This window comes from Schistocerca gregaria, chromosome 7 (genome assembly GCF_023897955.1).
Source record: "Schistocerca gregaria isolate iqSchGreg1 chromosome 7, iqSchGreg1.2, whole genome shotgun sequence".
Lineage (NCBI taxonomy): Eukaryota > Metazoa > Arthropoda > Insecta > Orthoptera > Acrididae > Schistocerca > Schistocerca gregaria.
In genome coordinates this window covers 465,080,203-465,106,671 of record NC_064926.1, presented here as the reverse complement: position 1 = coordinate 465,106,671, position 26,469 = coordinate 465,080,203, and the positions used below count along the sequence as shown (strand labels likewise).

The following is a 26,469-nucleotide window of genomic DNA, read 5'->3' as shown; positions in this document are numbered from 1 at the left end:
AACTCTAACTGTAAAAATATACAATATAGATTGATAGATGCAGAAAGACATTTTTAGTGCATGAGATTATAATGTGTAAGCAATTAAAAGAAGTATTGTTATCTTTGTAAGAGTATAAAATACAATGCAGTGCTCATTCTTCTGTCCGGTCTGTTTTGTTCTGTTCGTTCTGGTGTTAGCTGGAATAAGCTATTGTGCTGCGCTAGCATTTGTTTCTATCGTAACATAATTGCAAATATCTAATGGTGTAAACTGTGTCCTAGTAAAAATATATTAGTATAAAGTGATCTCCGTGTGTTATTTCAAGAACCTACGCTACATTTATCTTATGAAAAGAATATTTAATGAAAATTATTTAGCATGTTTCCAGCAGCTGCGGAGCGAGTAACAGTGATCTCTGATTGTTAACAATTAGCCGCCATTACGCGGTACATTTAAAAATATTTTTTCATAGCACAATGTCTGATAGCTGGAGCGGAAGAAATTATGTAAGAATATTCAGTGAGATTAATTAAAGGAATCCAGTGAAATAATTTTATTAAAACTTGTCTATTTTCTGTCATGGTGAACTGGAGCTGAGTAATACTACGCTATTGCATTTACAATAATTTGTAGGGAGCCTGGCGCTCGGTAAAACCAGATACAATACGTAATTTGAAACCTACGAAATTCATTATTTTGCATATTATATCGCTTTGGTATTTTTTTGAAAGCTAAACGTAAAAACTAACTTCGCTAAAAGTCAGTGACATATCCGATAAATCAAAGGACAAACAAATTTACTAGGAGAGTGTTTCCTCTAAATAAATAGTTACACTATTTTTTAAGAGATATAATAAATAGCCCCCTGTTACGTGGGGCCCGAAGAGATAAAATATTTTTTTAGGGTTTGTATTTGTTAAGATGTATTGTATGTATTCTAATGTCTATCAAATTCCATTTCATGTATAAACTTGAACGAGGAAAGTGGAGAAGAACTGTATAAACCCTGAGAGGACGAGATAGCAAAAAGAAAAAAGAAATCAAGATAAGGACCACTATGCATAAAAGCTTGCTACATAGGCCTGTATCATCAAAGTATAGTATCATAATGGTACATGGTGTACAGTGGTGTAGATATTAATATTTTGTGATTTTGGAAACAATAAGCAGTTTGACTTGTGAAATTAGTCCATATTTGTAGTTTGGAACAACTTTTGTAGTTATCCCAGTGAAAGTTATCGTCATTATGGTAAAAGTTGGACGTGGGTTAGAATTGCAACCAGATATGTGTCCAATGTTACAAATAATGTGCAATTATTAAGCGATATCGATAGTGACACTGACTTACTAAATATTAATAGTGATGGGGGGGGGGGGGGGGAGAAAATGTAAACAATGTAGTTTCCGGTGCTTTGCCAGGAAGTAGCCAGCAGACTAAAACAGTAAAACCGATAGGTGCTACTAGTAGGGCTAGTGATAATTTTCCAATGATTAGAACAACTACCACACCGGTATGCTCACCAATACATCCATTTGCTCAATTTTTACGGAAATTAGTTAAAACGAACGAACAGCTAGTCAATCAGATAAGGGAACAAAACGAAGAAAGAGAGAGATTGAGGAAGAGAGGAATCAACAGCAAGTCAATCAGATAAGGGAACAAAACGAAGAAAGAGAGAGATTGAGGGAAGAGAGGAATCGCCAGATAGTCAATCAGATAAGGGAACAAAACGAAGAAAGAGAAAAGGTCTTAATCGAAAGTATAGGTACAATGTTCGAAAAGATACATTCAGAAATGATAGAAATAAAGAAAGCCCATGCCGAACTGTCGGACATTGTAAGCAACATAGCACAAGATGTGCTAACGCTTCAGACGGCACACACAGTCATCCGGGACGAAGTAGAACAGCTTGCGAACCGAATGGACAATTTAGAAATGACACAAAAAGAAATCATAGAAACGCATTTAAATGATCAAGCCCAGAAAGTAGAAAAAGAGTTCCATGCCTGGCTCACTGAAAAAGAAAGCCAGATCACAGAACGTGTAGAAAGAAAAATACAGTCTGCTCTGCAAAACGTAACTAACGAAGCAGCTGTATGTAAACAACACACAGAGGCCTCGCTACCACTCGCAGGTGAAAAAAGCGAAGCGAGATACAAATTGCCAGTACCGAATTAACAGCAAGAAATGACATACAGAGTTACTGAACTCGAACGTGCACATTTGCAAATGCCAACAACAACTGTGGCACGCCTGTTAGGAACGTGTGCGGTAACGAGAACATTCCGTACAATTCATACCAACAAAAAAGCGATTCGGAAAGAGAAAATATACAATTCACAGGAAGCATTCCTGTTCATAGCCCCGCAGGGGCAGCTTCTCCTTCCACAAGCAATAACATTGATGAAAGCTTAATAAAACACAGACAATTCCAAGTGTTTAACGCGGAAAAGAAGGCAGTGCATTCGGTAATCTTCATAAAAGGATTCCGAAATGTATTACCGAATGCCTGGAATGAACGCCAAAAAATTCAGTTCATAATCGCACACGTACAAGGCGATGCAGCCTATGGGCAAATGAAGTCATAGAAAATTGACATAGCCTGGCACAATTTGAAAAATCTTTTCTAGGCAGATACTGGGCTAAGGCTATTCAAGAACGCCTGAGGACTGAAGTATACAGCCCGCAAATGTACAATCACAAACAGGGTGCACTCCGTAAATATTTTGACAAATATATCAGCAAAACTAGATATTGGTATGACCCTATATCAGCCCGTGATGTGATCAGAATCTTAAAATTACGATTGCCCGGTTATATACGAGACAAATTAATAAATGTACTCGCAAATGACCTGGAACGGTACTTGTCTGTGCTGGACGAACTCGATCTCTCCCAGGAAGAAAATAGGATAAATAAAGACCGAGAGTACAGTAATGGTTCACCATGCAAGTTTAAAAATGGCAACAACAATTCCAATTTTGGAAGCAACGAAAATGGAAAGGAAGATCAATCCGCAGAACAAAACAGGAAGAACGGAAACGGTCAACCATTTTACAATCAAAAACGTAGGTGGGAAGATAGAGGACATCCCGGCTACAGTAACAGTAATAATAATTACAATAACAATCGCCGAAATGAAGGTCAATGGCGGCAACAAAGCAGTAGTGCCAACAACCGCACTACCCGGTGCAGTGGATGCAAACTTCCATGTACCACCACCGCCTCCTAACGGTAACCAGTGCCAGTGTGACAATAGGAATTCTATGCAGAATACTAATGCAATACCACAAACATGGACAGACTCGAATAGCAGCGTAAGGATAGTAGAAATGCCCACTGGCAGAAACCACCATAGTGCAAGACCGTCAAACGAACAACGGCCTCAATAAGCTCCCAATTGATGGTCGGCGAAAAAACAGGGAGCACACCTATAAACAATACACAAGATAATATATTATTACTGAGGTACCAAGATGGAAACAGTACACAACATGATTTACTTATGGAATCAAACCAATGTGACAAAAAAGAAATAACCAAAGTACAAACCATCATAAAAGGTAGAATTAATGAATTGCCAGTAGAAATATACATAGATACAGGTGCCACTACTAATGTTATGAGCTATGAACTATTCAAAACCGTAACTTACCGACATTTCCTGCACAAAAGTGCTGTGTCATTAGAGTCATGGGAGCACAAGCACGAAACGTTCAGTATCATGTGCTGGTAGATTTATGCTTGGGGAAAGATAACGTAAAATGTATCTTTCTCGTAGTCAAAGGATTGAGAGTAACCTGCATCCTGGGGAGAGGTTTCCTGAGTGAAAAGAAAGCAAAAATTGATTTCTCCAGCGGGAAGATCTCCCTTCTGAATCTGATAAGCAGATTGTACTGAATTTAACACGAACAGTAAGTACACCCGGTAAAGATTACCAGAGCGTACTAGTAAAAAGCGAAGAGAAGCCCATATTTCAATTAAGCAGCAATTTAAGGGGCCAGGGAGAATATTATTCGGATGTAGCTCACAACGAAACGCTTCGCTGGACCGAAACCCTTAACAACAACGCACAAGAATCATGTTATCTAACTGAATCCCAACGAAAGAGTCGATATGACAAGTCAATAAAACGAACAGTCCCATATCAGATAAACGACTTAGTTTTGATAAGAAACCATCCTAATTCGTCACTCATAGCAAAGAAGAACAAGAAATGGCAAATGCTGTATAATGAACCTTTTAAAATTATACAAATAATGCATGGTTGTATCTACCTTATAGCTGATGTGATGAGCAGGAAGATCAAAGGATTGAATCCCTATAAGGACTTAAATAAATTTGTGGTACCTGACAATAGGACATGAATGGTTTACCGTATTTTTGTGTAATATGTAGGTTTTGCACAGACTTCAATATATATTTTTGTGTAGTTGTAAGATTCTGGTGTTATGTTTGTGCTTAATATGTAAGATGTTTTGTCTTTACAACTAGGAATGATTTACACATCAGCCTTCAAAAATGAGTAAAAAGAACCTAAAGGACCATCAGTCCAATGATAGAAATTGTTTAGAAACATAAAGTGTAAGATGTTTTTCAGTGGTTATTAAAGTTAGTAACTATAAATTTTATTATGCTGTGTGATAAATGTTCATTTAAAGAATGCACTAAATATTCTGATCTGTCACGTGAAAAATGAACAGAAAGGTGTATGCAAAAGTCTGTGCACATACCATGTGACATCTGTGATGCTGTGCTTTGACCATAAAAGAGAAAGTATAAGCATCTAGCCACAATATTTGAGATTAAATGAGAGCTCCAATTTAGAGCCTGTTCTTGACAGTTGCAAACCTTTTATAGGATACGCGATTACGCTAACAGCTTATGGAGCAAGCACATGCGCAGCGGTCCTAATCCCCAAATGAATATACCCTATGACAAATTTATTAATGCTCAAATATAAAAGTATTGCAAGTCAGGCCAGAATCCGTTGCATGTATGATGTAACACTTAATTGTATGCAATAACAGAACAAAAGTGCTTTTAATCTGTGAATTTTCATTGTAACATATTGTGTAAACGAACAGACATCTGTGTCACTATGTGATATAAAACAACAGTAATCATGTGATACAATTGTATCAAAGTCATGCTGTAAGCAATACTAACAGGAACTATAATAGTGTGTTGGTATTTGCGGAGGAAGTGTGAACGTTGAGAACTGTATTAGTGATAAATTTGGACAGTGAACACTTATGTGCTGTACAACTAAAAAAAACGTGAGGTACAAACATTAACAAAACATATCTGTGTGCAGTGACCGAAAACACAAAACTGTGATCAGTGTGCATTCGAAACTGTACAGACTACATTTTTAGTTTGGACGCTACCTCCTGTGCGCCAACAATTAATATAACGTCACAGACCACGTAGTAGGACGTTACTGCAATGGCAACTAGGGTGGAAAGCTGTCAAACAAAAACTGTGAAACATAAATATTCCATACGATGTGATGACAACAGGGATGTGCAGTGCTTACTTCAGCATCATATCTCCTGCATCATTCAGCACCAGTACGTGCAAACGAACACGAAAATACCAAGTAACTGAGCCTGTGCCTCGATGATGCAATAATGTTCACTAATCAATTCTTACCCACAGGTATAACATCTTATAATGTCCGTTCTATAACATATGTGCATTTGTTTCATGATTTGGACAAGTCAACACCCTCTCCTGTGCTGAAAACTTTAACGAGCGTCATCCACACCACACGACGAGAAATGCGCCGACAAAAATAAGAAAAACCTCAAAATATTACCAACACATTTTTAAAAATTTGATCAACACTTATATAAAAACTATATGTTTGTTTCTTTTTCAGAAAATTTTATATCTGATATAAATACTTGTAATACCAAAACATGTAGAACCAACTTATGTAAGTAACACAAAGGATTAAATCTATCAGCTCTATCGAGGTTTTTCTGAGGTTTCCCTGAGGCCCTCGTCCAAATGGAAGAGCTAAGAGCTTGTTATATTGTAACTGTCCCCAGCCATGTTATGTAAAAAGACTCAAAATGAATGTGTACCCATGACCTAATACACGGTAAAGTGAACTGAATGTGACCAACGAACGAAAGAAAAGTGACACTCGTGGTCTACAAGGACCAAACATTAAGTAGTGTGTTCCTTGTAGCCCAGGGGGCCGTGAAGTGTCCCTTTCGCAATATTCACCATTATCGAGGTGAAACATAAATAAAAATGACTGTATGTGACTCAAAATGAATTGCAAACATCGACTTACCTGCGAAAGGTAATAACTCTAACTGTAAAAATATACAATTTAGATCGATAGATGCTGAAAAGTCATTTTTAGTGTATGAGATTATAATGTGTAAGTAATTAAAAGAAGTACTATTATCTTTGTGAGAGTATAAAATACAATGCAGTGCTCATTCTTCTGTCTAGTCTGTTTTGTTCCGTTCGTTCTGGTGTTAGCTGGAATAAGGTATGCAAGCTATTGTGCTGCGCTAGCATTTGTTTCTGTCGTAACATAATTGCAAATATTTAATGGTGTAAACTATGTCCTAGTAAGAATATATTAGTATAAAGTGATCTCCGTGTGTTATTTCAAGAACCTACGCTACATTTATCTTATGAAAAGAATATTTAATGAAAATTATTTAGCATGTTTCCAGCTGCTGCAGAGCGAGTAACAGTGATCTCTGACTGTTAACAATTAGCCGCCATTACGCGGCACATTTAAAAATATTTTTTCATAGCACAATGTCTGATAGCTGGAGCGGAAGAAATTATGCAAAAATATTCAGTGAGATTAATTGAAGGAATCCAGTGAAATAATTTTATTAAAACTTGTCTATTTTCTGTCATGGTGAACTGGAGCTGAGTAATACTACGCTATTGCATTTACAGTAATTTGTAGGGAGCCTGGCGCTCGGTAAAACCAGATACAATACGTAATTTGCAACCTACGAAATTCATTATTTTGCTTATTATATCGCTTTGGTATTTTTTTGAAAGCTTAACGTATAAACTAACTTCACTAAAAATCAGTAACATATCCGATAAATCAAAGGACAAACAAATTTACTAGGAGAGTGTTTCCTCTAAATAAATAGTTACATTATTTTTTTTAAGAGATGTAATACGCCCTGCCCAAATCTAGTGTGAAACCAGCAGTAACATTGTCGTGTGTCTGTTGTGGAAACAGAAGATGCATTTGGTTGGTATTGCTTTTGTTTGTACACAATTGGGTTCGAGATGTAGAAGTGGGGCACACAGCTTGGGTCGGGTCGATCCAGCCTTCGTCGGGCAGTCTGCAGTTGTGCGGAACGTCGGGACAGCTCGGCCAGGACCGTGCAAAATCGGTTTTGGTGCATGCATACTGGGGTCGAATGTATTTTAGCGCTATCGGTTGTTGGTTAGAAATCAGTGGTGTTATAGTGTCTGCATTCTATCAGCGTGTCGAAGTTTAATCTCCGGCGGTGCTTCATGATGCGCTAACATTGCTGTTTGGATACTTTCTGTCAGTTTTAGGCGTTAAAGCGTCAATAGCATGTGCTCAGACAGGAGCATTTGGTTAGAGTTCTCAGGCTTCACCAGAGCAAAGGCAACGTGCTGTTGCCCAAAGTAGTCTTGTTGATGACGAGTTGTAGCTGCTGCTAAGGCGTGCATGTTAGGCGTCGTAGCAGTAGTTCTTGGCAGTTTCGTATTTCTGAGAAGCCTTAATGTTCAAAGGCAAGTCGCTAATAAGATCCACACTGTCTCCAAGATGGTTAAAGAGAGTGGCGAACTTTCGTTGTCCCCATTGATGCCACTGGCCCACATCAAACAATCGCTGAGGGCAAATCACATCACAGGAAAAATCAGCATGGAACATCAGTAGTTTTGGAAGCTAGGTTTGGTTGTAAGACACCATCGCGAGGTGGGCGTGGTACAGTAGGAGGCGTTGGAGCGTTGTTGCACAAGACTGGCAGGAAATGCAACTCGCCGTAGGGGGGTATGTAATGAAGCAGGTCAAGTCTTGATACGGGTGGCGTAGGCGTCATGCAGCGATATGGGTAGAACTAGCGTGGCTGTTTGGAAGACAGCTGCGTATATGAGTGAAATTCAGGGTCGACACAGTAGGTATGACATTTCCAGGGAAAGATGTCTGAGACAGCAGAAAATGTATCTGAGACTGGGCATGAGGTCCCAGCACCGTAAAGAAGGAAGGCATAGTCCATTTATTATCCAGCAGTACTGTGTGTGTCTCTTGGAGTTCGTGCGAATGTGCAGTCATCACGACGTGGCTGACACGGGTGTGACTTCTCTCAAACTGGGAGGCAGCGGTATCTGACCTTGCCGTGATGAGATCGTGAAAAAAGCGTTCTTATAGCCCATGTTGGTTTTGGTGTTGGGTGCAGGTGATGCAAATGCGAAGCATGGTGCTGGAATGGAAGCGAGTCGATTATGATGCCCAACACAGTTGGGATATGAGTGACGTCATAGTTTGCGGAACTCGCACTTAGTCGCAACAATCAGAAGAGGATTTGGAAAACGGAATGCATCACTGAAAGGTGACGTAAACCTTGATCCGTTGCAAACTGTTGACGCAACAAAACGACAGAGTGGTGTGGCGTGGACCATTGTTGTTGAACCATAACGGCACTGCGTGAGGCGTCCATATGGTTCAGGTCGTAATGCGAGTGTCATAACACTCATGTTTTGTCCTGTGCATAAGTTGAAGGCACTTAGTTTAACATTTTTATAGAGTTGGGCGACCATTGTTTATTGTGAATCTCTGCTGCACTTTTGTCTGGAATGCCAGGAATAGATTTATTTGGTGTCAAATCTGGAATGTTTATCGTGAAGTCACTCGGTAAATTCGACACTCGTCGTGGCACAATACGCTGCTTGGCATCGGCGGCAATGGGAGTTTGTTCCGAAGATGTGGCGTATAATGAAGGTACTGTCACTATATCGTTCGGCACTGTAGTTTGTCCAAGCCTTGGATGATTCAAATGGCTCTAAACACTATGGTACTTAACATTTGAGGTCATCAGTTCCCTAGACTTAGAACTACTTGAACCTAACGAACCTAAGGACATTACACACATCCATGGCCGAGGCAGGATTCGAACCTACGACCGTAGCAGCAGCGCGGTTCCGTACTGAAGCGCCTAGAACCGCTCGGCTACAACCACCGGCCCTTTGCTGGTAATTATCAATTTTTCACACAGGATGTTCATGGAATTCACGACCGCTTATCGACATTGCCGCAGAAACGGTGAGGTTGTACCGTTTGTAACGGCAGCATTCTCGTTTGTGCAACCAGCGCAGGAGATTTTCGACTTGACAGCAAAATCGCCGTGCGACGCGAAAATTCAGGGCTTCCACTGTGGGAAGTGGGGTACCTGCGGTGTGACAGTGGAATAGTGACACAATGTAGTGGTACGATTTACACACTATTTATTAGTAAGAACATACACATAACAGTTGTAAGCGTTAGGAGTGTGTAGAGCACATTAACTCCCCAGCCTCGCGGGGCAGCGATCCACATTTACAAAATCAGAGATGTTACGCTATCACACGTCCTTATTTGTTGCTTTTTTATCTGTGCCTCTGGTGATGCAGGTGCCTCGACAGGGGGCCCATCCCGCCACCCTCTCTGTAACACCCTGGCTTGTGTCTAGCTCCTGCTGTGCGACTACAGATCCACAGGTTCTATATCTTATGGGAAGAGCCGAAACTTCTGCGAAACAGCAGACTGGCTTAAGTGGCTTGATAAGTGGCTTGATATCCGATGTTCAGAGTGCGGAAAAGGCTCGGATTATAACAAGAGTTCGAAGAAAAACGTATTACTGGAACAATGGAAAAAGTTGAGCGTATTGCTCATCATTTGAAGGGTACAAATATTTTATAAATATTTCTTTAGTTTATGTGGTAAACATTTTAACCAGGATCGTAATTTTATGTGCTTTGAAAGAAATACAAATAGATTAGAACGAGGTATTAGTTCACAAATGAAATGTGTGGATCTTATTATACTTTAGATTAATGTCACAGGACAAGTAACGAAGTTCCAGATGTCTGCTTTCCTGGCACTGAAATGATCAAGACTGGAGATGGTAGCTGCAAAATCAATTACTTGACTACTTATGTAGGTCATCAGAATATTAAAATTAATTTAGGCTTGACAGAAACAGAAAAAAATGATAGCTTCTGACATTGTGAACAGAATTCAGTTCCTGCAATATACAACAAAATAAGAGGACCTCTGTCTGATCCCAATTTAAAGCGAATACTTTTGGTAACAAAAAAGGTTTATGTAACATTGAGAAATAACATAATTTACGTTCAAACAGTATTATGATGTAGGAGACCACTTAGATTCACTTGAATATCACATAAAAACATAGGTACAAGTGCATAAGTGTGGGTTAATGAGATCAATACTAGCGCTAACTACCACTGTCTAACACAACAGTTGCAAAACACTGTCTCATTTTTGTACCCAATGTGACTGCAGCGCCCCAAGTGGCCAGGAAGGTATACTGTTGAGTCAGACGATATCTTGTGAAAGTGAAAACGAATTGTAATTGTTATGTTGGTGCGAAGAATGATTTTTACAAACAGGAGCGTTGTAGAGCAATAAATTGCAGCAAAAACAAGAAGAAGGCACCTCATTTGTCTTTTTTCAGGTTTCCTAACGACCCTAGGAGCAATGAACTGCTACATTACAGAACAGTCTATTTACGATTTTCTTGTAGCCTACAAATATTTGCTCGAGAGCGTCGTGTTCTTTAAGGGAAAAACTGCTAATAAACTGCAGAGGACCTGACCTTTTACAGAAAGGCATCATATATCTACTCAAAAACGTGAAGTTTTCTTCACCACACTTCCAGCCAAATCAGTGAGTGTGGCAGATAGATAAGGTGTATGGAATGCAGTACCTACATTTTTTTAACTTTACAGATAAGCTACCACAATTGTAGCCGAAGGAAAAACCACCAAGACGTGATAATAAAAGAATAAAAACAATAAAACTGTTTCCCAACACAGGAGAAACCAGTTCCACAATTTTTGCTGCATTTGAGCCACAGAGGATAAGAACCTTCAACACACTCAGTTCTGAAACAAAAGTAATTACATTTACTAAAATATTTATGTATTAGAAAGTGGAGTAAAGTGTAAGACTGTGTGTAACATTAGGCTCCCCAAAAAGTTGTTATGTGTCAGAGGAAAGTGCCTGTCATAATAAGAACAGGAAACAAAAAAATATATATTCTTCTCATGCATGAAATATGTGTTTATATTCTCTTGTTTTCAGTGGAGTAACCTGTAATATACACATATTCGAAAGTATTTTTTCATCATTAAGTTGTAGCTTAGAGCACTGAATGAGGGAGATTTGGCTGCTTTTACATATATTTCATGATCATTTATGTGTCTTGAATATTTAGTAACACAAAAATTTAATAACAATTTCACTAATTGACAAGGAAAATGATGAAAAACAAACTTTAATTTTATAGCTGCTTTCTCGCCACATGGGGCGCTAGCATCACATCAATTGTCAGATGGTAACAGTTTTCACAGCAGCGGGTGTCACGACTGTATATGTTAGACTGTGCTAACTGCTGTGTGTTGTTCTACAAGCCACAAGATGTAAGGCAATCACTCCTGAGAAGAGAAGACTTTGCTATTATTGTTGTTAGTGTTATTATTACTATTATGGATAAGCTCTTAATGAAATGCTTAAAAAGGTGTCACAGCAACGTTATTTACGTCGATGAAACCAATGATTAGGGTTTTGAATTAATTTAGATCCTCGTGCTTGACTATGTGAGATAAGGTTTTCATTTATACTTCGAACAGATCAGGTCAAGAAGTTCCATACCTGTTTTTTGATGAATCAAGGACCAAAGTAGGAAAATATAGCTTCGGATGTGTGTGTCAGATTTAAATGAAACATTTTACAATGCTTGTCTTTCAAAGACAGAAGAACCACAGAACACAGTGTATTGTTCATGGCATACAGTAACACAGTGACTATGCACAAGAGAAATATATATATATATATATGAAAATTACATAGGAGGAAAGAGAAGCTGAAGTGTATTATATCGTGAGAAGTCTTGTGCAAGAGGGACAAGCTATTACTTATGAAGAACTTTAATTTATGCTCTGCTCTCTGTAGCACAGTGTTGTGTTTTTTCTGTTTGTTGAAAGTCGTTTTTTCTGTTGCTCTCATAATTAATATGGTAAAATGATATTAAGCTACTTGAGTGTCAGAGACATGAAGGAAGAAGTGACTTCATCTAGCTTAATTTTTGAATCAGCTCCTGGTGATAATCCAAGGTGTAATAATTTGCCAAACAGTCAAAGATTGTGGGGAATATTAAGCTATCGAAATGTAGCAACGAAGCAAGAATTACCAGTAGCAGTAAATTCTGTGTGTTACACCAAAATATCAGTGGTCTCAGAAGCAAACTGGAGCTTCCAAATCTTGACATTACTGACGCTGAATCTGTAAACCATGCAAAAGTAATATGTCTTACAGAACACCATGTGACAAGTGGAACTGTAATGCCTCAAATTGATGGATACTCATTATCAGCCAGCTATTGTAGAACTATAAAGGACAAAGAAAAGACTGCAATGTACATTAAAACCAATGTAAAATATAAATCCCTAGACATAAGTAATTACAGTGTAGATTCTCATTTTGAAGCCTGTGAAACAGAAATTACTACAAATAATGAGTGAGTTATAGTTTTTGCAGTTTACAAGGCTCCTGCAGGGAAAATATATATATTTCTAAACCATAAGGAACAACGTTTGTACCAAATATATTCAAAACACAAAGATTTAATTATCATGGGTGATTTTAACATTAACATCGTAACTACAAATAACAGCAGAAGAGAACTAGAGAATCTGATGGAATCATTTAATCTAATTTCAGAAGTTAAGTTTCCCACTCAAGTGACTAGTACTAGTAAGAACATAATTAACAATTTATTCCTGCACAGATACAGAAGTGGCAGTATTGTTGTAAGCCAAATTCTCAATGGTCTGTTAGATCACAGTGGTCAGCTACTTACAGTAAATGATATCAAACTGTGTGTTAAACTAAACCAATTCTTTAAAACAGTCAGGCCAGTCAATGATGCTATCATAGAACTCTTCAACCTTCCCTCACCCTTACAGCAGATCGACTGGACCCTTGTATTTATGGAGAGGAATATAAACGAAAAATTTAATCTGTTCTCTAATGAGTTTGTATCATTATTTGAAGCTATATTCCCAAAAATAATCTTGAGAAACAACCCTCAGGCCACTAAATGGAAACCCTAGGTTATTAAAGGGATCAGAATTTCCTGTAGAACATATATATATGAATCCCTAAGGCTCTTTAATGATTCCATCGAAAAGCAGGACTATAGATTGCACTGTAATATTTTAAAAAGGGTAATAAAAAATCCAAAACTATAGACATAGCATCTGAAATTGGTAACTCAAATAACAAATAACTAACCATCTGGCAAGCTATAAAAATGGAGAGTGGTAAAAAAGTACAGTACATGACTGACACAGAATTAATTCAGGATGGAAATATCATAAAAAATACTGAGGAAGTTGCTAGTATCTTCAATAAACATTTTTTAACAGCTGCTGAAAAAATTGGTTGCAAAGGGTCAGTGTGTGATGCAACAGGTCTTCTGCATAAAGCTAACAATGCCAGAGTTTGCCAGATGCAGATAATCCCCATAACAATTAGCGAGATCAATAAGATAATCACAGACATGAAGTCAAAAAACTCTTGTGGGGTTGATAATATTTCAACTGAGATACTTAAGCACTGTCTTGGCTATTTAAATTCAGTCTTGTCACATTTTTATTGAATCCCTGAAACAAGGTATTGTTCCACTTAGGTTAAATGTGTCTGTGTGAAACCACTCTTCAAGAAAAGTGAAAAAACTGATGTAACAATCCATCACCAAATATCCCTGCTAACAAGTTTTTCAATGGTCCTCGAAAAACTGGTGTTCAGGAGATCTGTTAATCACCTGAACAGCCATAACATTCTCAGTCAATGTCTATTTCGTTTCTGGCAAGGCCTGTTTCACCGATCAAATTCTCGAATCTCTTAACAATCTGAATCCTATGTGATGCGTTAAGTGAAATAATGGGGACATGAATTAAACCCTACTTTTCAGATAGGAAACAAAGGGTAATAGTTATTGACAGTAACGGGATCCCAGCTTTATCCAAGTTGATAAAGCAATAGGGAACAACCGGGAAACATCTGTGAACAACGCATTTGATGACATTCTGAAATGGTTTAACTGTAATGGTCCCTCTCTAAATATATAAAAAAAACTAATTATGCACAATTTCATATGGCACATAAAGAATTGGGGAATATAACTATAGAATGTAATGGACAACAAATAAAGCAAGCTGACTCGGCTAAATTCATGGATGTGTACATAGATTGCATACTGATTTGGTCCAAGCATATTCTAGATCTAAAAAAGTAAAGGCTACATTCTGCAACATTTGCCTTATGCATAATTACATTAACCACACATAAGGATGCCATAAGGGCTGCTTATTTCGGAAACTTCCATGCACTTTTGTCTTACAGAATCATCTTTTGGGGCAAGCAGCCCTTGGAAAAAAAGTTTTTATTGCTCAGAAGAGAGCAATATGCATCATGAGTGGTGTACAACAAAGGTGCTCATGAAGGAATCTGTTCAGGAAACTACAGGTATTTACAATGATATCTCAACATATACTCCATTGTATGTTTCATTAATAAAAACGGCTCTCTCTTCAACACCAGTAGTGAATATCATAGTCACAACACAAGGTCAAATGAGGACTTCTATAGCAACTAGTCGAACTATACCCTTATACAGAAACGAGTAAATTATACAGGTATCAAAATTTACAATGCTCTTCCCCACGTCATCCAAAGTCTTGCTTCTGAAACACCAAAGTTCAAGATGCAACTGAAAGAATACCTAATACAAAAGCCATTCTGTTGAATTAGTGAATTTTTTAGAACATAGGGACAAGTTTTTATTATACAACTGAGTTAGCCATTCAGTGTGAGCATAAATGTAAACTATTTGTTGCTGTAGTTTTATATTGTTGCTCAATATACTTTGATATTGTAAACAGTCTTCACGGGTTTGCCGCCGGACCACGTTGTGCAAATTCCACAATATTTCCTTAGAGCAACTGTCTGACATCTTCAGGTGGTTCAACCTTGCTGGTGGTTAGGTACGACTGACAGTATCTGCACATCGACGCCCCGTTTCTGAAACACGCGCGCGAAGAATGCGCAGCCGCGGAAATCGTGCATGCGCAATGATTTGCCACATTCAAACTTCCTCTGCTGAAAATCGCAGCGTGGCTCTTCCGCGCCTGCCCCGTGAAGACTATTTACAACTCATTCGCCGGGAAAGCTTGAAGAGATACTTTGATATTGTTAATTTGAATGTGAACACATAAGTATTAATTCTAATGTATGTAATATGTTTTTATTTCTGTTAGTGTTCCATGTTGTTACCATGAGTCTTGTCATGAATTAACCATATTGTGTGCTGCTGTATTGTTAACATTGTAAAAATTCTGACTCATTCCATATTCTTGCAACTCCATTGCTATCAGGATCAACAGAACTCGCGATAAAATAAATAAATAAATAAATAAACCTGTCACCACCAAAGAACAAGAACGTGATATAACATCTAGAGTGAAAACCTTTTTCTTTGTAAATGCGTTTAATTTCAGTGTATTAATAAATTCTTTCACCGGTAATACAGTATACCTGTCAGCTGTAAGGATCAAGTTGACTTCATGTGGCGCACCACACAAAAATCAGTGAAGTTCGTATTCCTCGCCTAAACTCGGCTCACTTCATGCGTCTGAAGGCGTAGTTACACGTCAGGGGCTAGAACGAGTCTGCCCTACGTGCAAGTGTTTGATGCCTGTGGGAGGGCGGGTTTATTGTCGTAAATGTGGAACCACTATCTTTGAAGTGTCGTGAGGGAATTGCGTAGTTGAGCGTGATGTCTGCTAGTGCAGTCTAGAGTTATACAAATTAATGTGTGTTGCAAACGGATCTGTTATTGCGTACTGAAAAGTGTCACATCGTTTAATGTAATTTGAGAAGCAATGAGATTAAATCGGCTGATTCAGTCACAGAAGTACTGCCTATTTGGGAGTCGTTCTTCGTTCGAAGTATTGCTGGTATTTACTCTGTTTGTATGTACCATTGTGATGTGTTTACGGCTGTGACTGTATGACTTTAATTTGTAGGGTCATCGGACGAAGTATACGTTGCCGGAAAAAATTAAGAAGAAACTTGCCAGTGGCCCTGGGTTAGAAGAATTTTTGCAAGAACCTGAGAGGGACTGGAGTCATTACGATGGAAAATTGAAACGCGAGAAAGGTGAATCTGAACGATTAAGATTGCCACCATGGTTGAAAACTAACATTCCAACCGGCAAAAATTTTAGTAAGATAAAAGACCAATTACGTCAATTGAATTTACATACCGTATGTGAAGAAGCAAGATGCCCCAACATAGGGGAATGCTGGGGCGGTGGTACACATGGAACCGCTACGGCAACAATAATGGTAATTTTACTGTATATTTGATTTAAAATGATGCTGTTCCTCCTAAGCTATGGTTGATGGTTGTTTTTATCAATTCGTCTACCCCATTCTTCCTTGTGATACAACCTTTTAACTAAAACACGTAATGTTTCTGTAGAAAACTAGAGCTCCAAATTGATGGGGTGTTAAATTACTCTTTCAGAAGATGCAAGTAGGTTTGGAGAAATAAAGTTTGGTGGCAAAGAATGAACTTTTCACTTTGCTGCGGATTGAATACCAGTTTGAGATTTACACCTGCTGACATTCCATTGGTAGACCCTTGCTTTTCATGGGCAGTACTATTACTGGCTGAACTATTGATGCTAATTTTGCTGTTCACCTCACACATTTTTTGCCAGTATTTCTTGTACGCTTTAAATACTACTAATGCTTTCTTGCATATAAAATTCTAATACTCGGTCACTTCGCCTTTTTACAACACCGAGGAACACTGTAACAGCACTGTCCAGACAGAAAACTACCAACTTTAATGTTTACAGTTCTTGAGAATGTACTTTTATCCATAGTTTACTGAACATACATTGGTATGACCAAACAACAGTAGATTATATATCTGTTTTGTATCTGTCTGTGGTTTCTGTCAATTAATATTTATTTGTGGAGGATACCAGCTTTAATATTAATATTTGCTCATTGTATTGAAACTATAAGTTAATAATCTGACAATTTTTTAACTGAAATCTAAGGCAGTGTAAATATTTCTCATATGGAATAAATGTATTTGTTTACAGTTGTTGGGTGATACCTGCACACGAGGCTGTAGATTTTGCTCGGTGAAAACATCAAGAACACCTCCACCACCAGATCCAAATGAACCGTTACATACTGCTACAGCTATTGCATCATGGGGATTGGATTATGTGGTTCTAACTTCAGTTGACAGGGATGGTATGTTAAGTGTAATTTTTTGTAGTAACTGTGGACATACTCAGCTAATTACATTTTTCATAGACAGGTTTAATGACAGTTTTTAACAATGATTAACATGTCAATTTAGAGTTAACATAGTTAATTTCTGTTTCATGGGTGCGAGTTGTAGGGTCGACCGAAGCGTCCGATCCCACCTGTTGGCTTTGACTCGTGACATAAGGCTGTTGTGGTGTGTGACGTCATGACAGCACGGAATTTAGTTCGTGAGAGTGTTGCGTTTGTAGCTGTCGTTTTGATGCGATCGGCGGTGCTCTCTAGTGGAGTGTTAGGCGATGTTTTTGGTTTAGTTTGTGAGTGAGGCGTCGCGTGTGAATTTTGGTAAATTGCTTTTTTTATGTCTTTGGTAGGTATAGGTATGACTGACAGGGTCAACAGTTTGCGGTTGTCAGCTATGATGGGGGACAGTGCGTTGTCTCTAATAAAATTTCTTCAACTATTCGGATTTTTGGATGAAGTCATGAAGTGTTCAGTATGTCGTGAAGAATAAGGCTTACTTAAAAGTTCTGGCATCTCGGACCAGGTACAGCTGTATGTGGAGATGTCGTAAGGATAACAGGTCAAGGGAAGTGTTTGGTCCCAATGTGTGGCTGAGAATGTTGGTATTGGTATTGGGAGGTGTTTTTGACCTATATAGGTCAAGGGAAGTGTTAGGTCCTAATTTATGGGATCTCAAGCTGCTGTTGAGCTATATAGGTCAAGGGAAGTGTTCGATCCCAATTTATGGGATCGGGAGGTGCTGTTGAGCTATATAGGTCAAGGGAAGTGTCCAATTCCAGATGATATTGTGTTTAGTGGTATTTGGGGAGATTTGTAATCTCAGTTTTTTCGTCGTTTTGTGTGGGGCTGGGTGTCTAAATTTGTTTATATTTAGTTTGTCCCCATCAAAACACCCTCCTATTTCCCGCACTTGGCTCGTTAGTATCATTAGGCTTTTTGTGGAACGTTTGTATGTTTGTTTTTCGATGTATTATCATCCTCATAACGTGTACATAACGACTTTGTATGCGCCATATTGGAATCATTGTTTATGGTCGTTTCCGCCATAATTGTGACGTCATGGGTCAAAGCAGATAGGCGGGATCGGACGCTTCTGTATTTCAGAGTTATGTGTTTCCATTTCACAAGGGGGCCTTATGGGCTGGCCATCTTTGACTTTCTTCATACTTACCAAAGTGTATAATTCTTAAAAAAAGTCACCTTGAGAGGTCAGAAGACTTCCAAGTGTTCTTAAGTATGACATTTGTAACCTTTTTAAAAAACTTCAGGTGGCAGAGCGCATGTCTTGTGATCATAAAGTAGTTGGTTCAAAAGTTGCTAGTAGTATAATTTTTGTACTTCTATTTAAATTTGATATTTATAATAAATAGAAATATAAACAAATATAAATGCTAATCAACTCATAGTGAATCATAATTTTTAATAAAAATTCCATTTTGGTTTTAATTACTATTGGCATGAAAATGCCAGTATTAGCAATAAATTAAAATATGTTGCTGAAATGCAAAATGTCAAACAGGTTTAAAAAATTATTATTTCTAGAGCTCTAAGTTCATGATTATTTTAAAATGAACATTCTTTATTGCTAGTAAATATGGGATTTAAATAAGTCTACTAGCAAGAGTGAAACCACTGGCTTTACAATTACAAGACCACTATTCTACACTGTGATCTACTGACAATTAAGTAACAAGTGTGTTCTACTTAACAGCTCTTGGAAATCTTCTATTCTTCAGAGATGATTTTACTTTTTAAGTTGGGGATGGGGACCTGGGAGAGAACAGTCATACTACTTACGGAAACTCATGTCTGGACAGTGACTTTTGAATTATATAAGACGAAGAAAATCAAAGAGCACCAGTTCATGTGAAGTCTGCTTGTTATCATCTAGGTAACAGTCACATCTTGTAAGAACTTCAACCCAGTGCAAGGTATAATTTTTCTTTCCATCCTTGCACTCCAAGTTGATAAAATAAAAACCAGTTTAGAAAAACAACAGGAAGTTCATTTCATGTACCATGTCCAATGAGTCCTGAAAGATAACAGGATAAACACTGGAGCATTTATTCTGGCCTGTAAAGGTATGGTCTGCAAATGTAACATAAAACTGTAAGTGATGTTTCAAAGGCTTGCACTTTGACCACATGTTGTCTTGTTATGTAAACAACCAATCTGTGGAGATTGTAGCCTTATCATTTTGAGAGGGTGCTCTGTATGGAGAGAAATCACTTTGCATTAACTGTAACTTACTGACTTGCAGGTCTTTAAGAAGCAATGCAAAACACAAGCACACAATCTCCAAATGATTAATGTACTTCCAATCTCAGAAAAAATTCAAGATCCATACATCCTATACCAATAAAAAAAAAAATAAAAAATAAAAAAAAATGGACTTCTGTAACATTCAATGTACTAAATGTAGCTAAAGTGTGCACACACTCTCCATCCTCAATAATAGGTCCTGGTGGCCTGCCAAGCATTTCAGTTCTGGAAAAAAAGATTGTCGCCCACTAATCCTACTACTTCTACGCTGACGACTTCTGCCTCCTTTCATAGAGCAGAATGGTATCCTCCATAAAAAATCTGTTGGAAGTGGTGATTGGGGGGGGGGGGGGGGTGGCTACACTCTAACTATAGACCCACTCCCACAATTACCCCCTTCCCCCAATGGGTCACGGTTCTTTTGTGAGTTCGTGCATGGCACCCTTGGGGTCTTGAGCTATTGCTGCCTATTCTCTCTTCCCGTGCTGCATTTCCTTCCCTGTGCTCCTCCCTCCCCCGTCCTCGCTCCTTACCCACTCTCACCTCTTCCTCTCCTCTCAGTGTTCTTAATTATGTTGACCTGGCTAACCACCTGGTTTCGCATATTCCTTACAGTTTTGTTGTTCTTGCCTGTTCTCTTTCATCGTGTTTGACATTTTTGGTTCCACCTTGGTGTTTGGCCTCCACTTCTAAATTTTCTGTCTTTAATGTGAGCTATTTGGGGAAGAACTTTCTCCCTAGCATCTTCTGATTCTTCTGTCCCTCCCCCCCCCCCCCCCCCCCACCTTCCTTCCCCACTGTAGCCCCTTTGATCCTGCTAAGTCACCAGTATTGTAGTCAGTCTGTGTGGTGAGGCTGTTACGAACTCGTCAGGCTGAGTTCCGTTAAAACACAGGGTTTACACTTCTGGCACCTGAGCTGTTGCCTCCACCTGTATGCCTAGGAGTGGTTGCTTGTCATTTTGGAGCATTGGAACTTCCGGCAATGGCCGCCTTGCCAAATGGCTCTTGCAGAGTAAAAAAGACCATGTGTCAACCTAGTACGGGCAATACGAAGACTGCAGAGGATGGTAGATTTCTGCCAGTAGAGACAGAGGTAAGACCATCACATGGTTGAAGTCTCCTTGATTGCATGAAGTTTACTAGACAAGGAGTTAGTCTCCCAAGAGTCAGCCCACAACCGAGAAAAAAGGAATTTGATGTAAAGCCGTAAATCCACCCCCGGAGGGGTCACGGAGAACAGGGCATAGGTGCCTCCCCCCCCCCCCCTCAACCCCCCCTCCAGCCAGACGATCAGCAAGTTCGTTGTCTGATGAGATACCTACGTGGCCAGGAACCCAAAGGAAATCAAATAAACAAGTAGCTTCAGCAAGATCAGCGAGGGGGTTGTGGATGGCAGAGGCTGAGGGGTGGAGGGGAAAACTGAGCGAGAGCCTGAAGGCTACTAACTGAGTCCATACATGCCAAAACTCAGCTGAGGGAGGACTGTTTAATAAAACTAGGGCCCGATAGATGACCATCAATTCTGCACTAAACGCCCAACATGCAGCATGCAAGAGATGGTGTTCTGTGCCAACAGAAGACATGAAGGCATATCCAACATGATTAACAGATTTAGAGCCAACAGTGTAAAAAAAAACGATGGCATCCTGAAACTCCCATACGAGTGTTCGAAACAAACAATGGAACAGCATTGGAGCAATAGAAGCTTTCATGCCCCGGAAAAGGTTCATCTGAATCCCTGGCTGAGGAACTAAGCAGGGGAGGGGGGGCAAGAGAGAACATGTGGAAGAGGGCAAGCAGGGGAGATGGAAGTTACGGTGGAGAGAGAGAGAGAGAGGCAGAACCCAACTGGTAAGCCCACCCGAGGGCAAGCAGCTGGCAGGTGATGGCCTAAAGCTGAAAAAAGAATAGACTAGGAAGGGTGAGCAGGGGAAGATTAGACACTGATGGCATATGAAACCAGCAGGTGGGAGCACCAAATTGAAAGAGGAAGGACACCAGCACGAACCAGAAGACTATCGACAGAGCTAGGGTGAAAATTACCAGTGACTAAACAGAGACCACAATGGTGAACCAGGTCTAAGAGGAGCAATGTGGAAGGGGTAGCTGATCCATAAACTTTACAGCCATAGTCCAGACAGGACAGAATTAATGCCTGGTAAAGGCAGAGAAGGGTCACATGTGGGTAAGGAAGCCAAGGCCATTGAGTTTAGACAAACAGCCAACCTCCAAATGACGGATAAGGGGCAATCAAGTAAGCTTGTCAAAAAGAAAACCTAAGAAATGGAACTGGGGAACCATGGTCAGGTGTTGGGCATTGATGTAGAGCTGTGGATCAGGATGGACTGTAGTAGTACAGCAACAAATGTACCTCCCTCGACTTACGGGGAGAGATCTGAAAACCGCATGTGTATGTGTCCACGTGGAATTGCGCCGAATAGCACACTGGAGCTGCTGCTCTGCAGAGGCCACCGAATGGAAGCTATCCCAAATACAGAAATCACCCCTATACAGAACTAGTGTGACGAACAATCCCGCAGAGTCCACAAGTCCACTAATAGCGATTAGAAAAAGGACACTTAATACTGAGCCCTGTAGAACGCAACTCTCCTAAGTCCACAGAGAGCTGAGAACAGTGCCAATCCGAACTCGGAACAACCAGTGGGACAGGAACTGGCGAATCAGTAGGGGTCCCCACAGACCCCATCCACTGAGCATAAAAGTGGATGTGATGGTGCCAAGTTGTGTCATAGACTTTATGAAGATCAAAGAAAACGGCAACAAGATAATCAAATGGCAGCACTGAGTAAAGGCCTGCTGAACTGTGGTTTCTAAATGAAGCAGATTATCAATCGGAGATCATCGCTCCCGAAAGCCACACTGATAGAGAGATGAAAGATCCCAAGAGTCAAGGACCCAACTGAGCCGAAGAGCCACCATCCATTTGAATAACTTAAAGGGAACATTGTTCAGGCTGATGGGCTCTTAACTATCAAGGGACAACAGACCCTTGCCAGACTTAAGGACGGGAACCACAAAACGGTTTCTCCACTGAGAGGGGAAAATGCCTTGGAGCCAAATATAGTTGAACGCCTGAAGGAAATATTGATCTTGCAGAGAACTGAGATGTGGAAGCAATTGGTTATGGATGGAACCAGGGCCAGGAGCTGATCATGGGAAGAAGAGAGTGCCAGATGAAGCTCCCATTCAACCCGACAAGGGGCAAAACATAAGCAGGAAGCTCCAGCCCGCTGCTTCCAGAGGAGGAAGGCAGCACAATAGGAGGCTGACACTAATGCTGTTGTAAAATGGATCATGAGGTGTTATGCGAAAACTGATGGATCTGTACACAAAGACCACCTGGAAGGGCAAGGTCCAGAATGGAAGATCGCCGCTGACAACCTTGGAGGGTACACAGTTTAGCCCACACCAGTGATGAAGAGACAGAAGAACCCAACGAGGAGACGAAGCTTTCCCAACATACCCATTTGCTCTCTTTGATTAAGTAACAGGCTTGGGTGCAGAGACATTTAAAGGTAATTAAGACCGCAGAGGCCATGTGCTGCTTAATATGCTACAAGGCGCAGTTACGATCACGGATAGCAGCAGCAATAGCCATGCTCTGTCATGGAACTGGCCAAAGGCAAACTGGGCCTGTCAAATGGGAAATGTCAATGCTGGCAGCATACATTATCTTACTTGACAGATCAAGTACAACTCCATCAATGGGTCATTCCACATCAAGGTGACCAGGGGTTCCCACTCAGCTGTCTCCAAATCTAATTAAATTTTGTGTGAAGGTTCTATATGGCCTTTGATGTTTGTGTACCAAATTTCAGTCCAGTACCTTCAGTGGTTGAATCTTTAAGGGCTTTTCAAGAGAGGCTACTCGTCTTAGCAATAAATACGAAGGTGCAAATGTGCCAAGTTTGCTAGGATTTGCTTTAATAGATATCAACACATTTTTATGCTGAATCGCACCATGGCAAAAATTAAGGATTTAGCCACATCTAAGTATAGACACAAGCGTCAAAAGTGGCTAAAAAATTTGTTGCGCTATTCTGAGAGACAAGGTTTGACCAACAGCTACTACTTTACATACGAACCAATCAAGATTCCAGTGCCTGTACAAGATGTGAGGTTCGATGGCCTTGATCACTGGCCCATTTGTGGATGAAAGGGTCATTGTCATTATTGCCCAAGAGGCTACTCAAGTCTTGTGTTCCAAGTGCAGTATAATTCTGTGATTTGTGCCTGGAAGAAATTGTTTCAAAGCTTTTCATACAAAATGTAATTGATATGTGAAATTATGGGAAATTATCCATCACTGGTAATCTTCGTTTCCAGTTGTTGTATGTATCAGGAGACTGATATTCTCATGTATAAAGACAATAAGTTGGTTATGGACACAATTCTCACAAATGAACTGAAGTGAAGCAGAAAGTAGATTGCCTTCAAATTTCAGTATATCAGTCTCACTCTTTGGCAATGTTGCTCTCAAGCAACATTCTGTATTTTTTATGTAATGAATAAATATTACAATTAAAACATTTATCATCATTATTCTAAGTCTATGTAATGAGGACAAACCAGGATTTTTTTTTCTCTACATCTTTTATATTTTCCAAATAAAGGGTTAACTGAAACTAAAACTCTGAGAAAAGAAGAAGAAAACAAGGTACAAAGTTTAAAGAAAGAAGGAAAGAAAGGGACAAATTGATCTGGTAACACTAAGGACTTCAGATTCTTGAATATCACAAATGTAAATAAGATTGGCTACAATCCCAAGTGCTATCAGCTTACATTGAAATGTGATATAAATATTTGCCATTTTCACCCTCCCCTTCCCCCTGATAACTCGCAGTGATTATCTGATGGAACTGCAATAACCACTTCCGCCACTGTGCTGAATGTAATAACATCATATCCAGTGGTTGGCGATGCCCTGCAGGAAACAAGATTCTCAGCATACAGCTTCCTATTGTCTACATTAGTCTTATTTGTAATTATTTCTTACTATTACTTACTGCTAATGTCTCTATTTTTCTTTTTCTTTAAAATCATCAGGCTGTTTGTAATAGTAAGACTGTGATTATTGCTGATGCTTTCTTACATTACTCTCACCTTCTTTATTAGCTATGTTAACTCCTAATGAGAAAAATTACAACCAGTCTAATTAAATGGATTTCTAATTGATTTGTAGCTTTTTATGCAGTCTTATAGTTGTGAAATATACTTTTCTCTGCTTGTGCAATTGGCCCTGTAAATTGTCCTACTTTTTCTTGCCATGCTAAGCTGTACAATGTATGACAGAGGGTTAATTATTTCACACGTGTCACTATTTTACCCATATCTTCTCCCAGTGAATATTCCTCCTATTTACCTTATATCTCGAATCTCAGAAAACTTTAGCTCTATGATCTTCTCTCCTTCAGAGATCACAAATGAGGTGTGTGATATTGTGGTCAACCCTGAACGATGTGGGTCAGTGTCCATCACTTCAGGTAGAGGCAGACTCGTCAGATGGCCTCCTGAAGGCTCCCTAGAAGCACTTGGCATAGCTGTTTGTAGCACATTGTAATTTGCAATCCATATCTGCACATCGTGAAGAACTGGGCCTTCTTTTCCACCAACAAAACTTTCACACAATCAAACTGTCTGGAACTTGTCTAAAACTGTGTATATAATTTGCATACGTTAATATTCCACTGGAGAAAAATATAAAAGTATGAGAAAGGTAATAACTGGCCATTAAGTGTCTCTTCTGAAGGGCTGGCAGATTGGACAAATGCTGCTTGGGTGTTGTTGCTTATATTGGTATGCGATCTGACCGAAAGCCCAAAGTTGTGAGCACGTGGAACACTAATGAAGAAAGATGGGTGGAATTCACCTTCATTGAAATAAGTCTACAAAGCCAGAAGTTTAACTGGTCTTGTCTATAAGCTTCCAAAACTTATCTTGGTGACTTCCTTCATCAAAATTATTCACTTCAGTGTTGACATGAATATTTCATTGAAAAGGGAGACAAGAACATATTTGTTGAAAGACACTACTTTCCCAATAAACTTTAAAAGATCGATTATCTGCAATAACGTGAGTATTCTCCAGTTACCTTAAGGGTATAATTTGCAATGAAAAAGATAGTCAAAGTAAGAAGTATAGGAGAAACCTTTATAGTTGAGCTCTTTGAACATGTGATGAGTTTGTATAACAGTAGTTTGACCATGTATCTCCCTTGTTGATATTTTTGACTTCTTCACAAAGATTGTAATAATGCATTTAAAATTAAAAATATAATCTCTTTTATGCTACATATTATGAGTTAACTTTCCATACTATTTGAAGCATAAAATGAGATGTATTTTCCTCCTCTTTAAATACATCATTATCTGATACAAATTGAACAGCTTAATTCTTCCTAATACAAGATTAGTAATTAACTCTAAAAGGTCATCTCACTTCCGTCACAAGTTTTCTGTTGGTTATGTAAGAGTTCTTGGGAATTCTGCCCAACTCCAGGGCAGGATGGGGATCTATGAAATACTTATTTCTGCTTCAGCAGGAATTTCCACTTGCTAAGTAGCTGCGACTGTC

General features: G+C 39.2%; 1 protein-coding gene across 2 annotated transcripts in view; it reads left to right on the top strand.

The window, feature by feature from the left end:
* The first annotated feature begins 15,922 nt into the window (after positions 1–15,922).
* Positions 15,923–26,469, top strand: part of LOC126281488 (lipoyl synthase, mitochondrial) — a 76,129-nt gene continuing 65,582 nt past the window's right edge. Inside the window, exons 1-3 of one of the 2 annotated variants that reach the window (XM_049980489.1) lie at positions 15,923–16,246; positions 16,325–16,645; positions 17,416–17,572. In XM_049980489.1, coding sequence (XP_049836446.1) covers positions 16,181–16,246; positions 16,325–16,645; positions 17,416–17,572 — 544 coding nt within the window. In that variant the 5' untranslated portion in view covers positions 15,923–16,180. Of the gene's footprint in view, positions 16,256–16,324; positions 16,646–17,415; positions 17,573–26,469 lie in introns of both variants that reach the window. The other variant, XM_049980488.1, reaches the window with a different exon arrangement.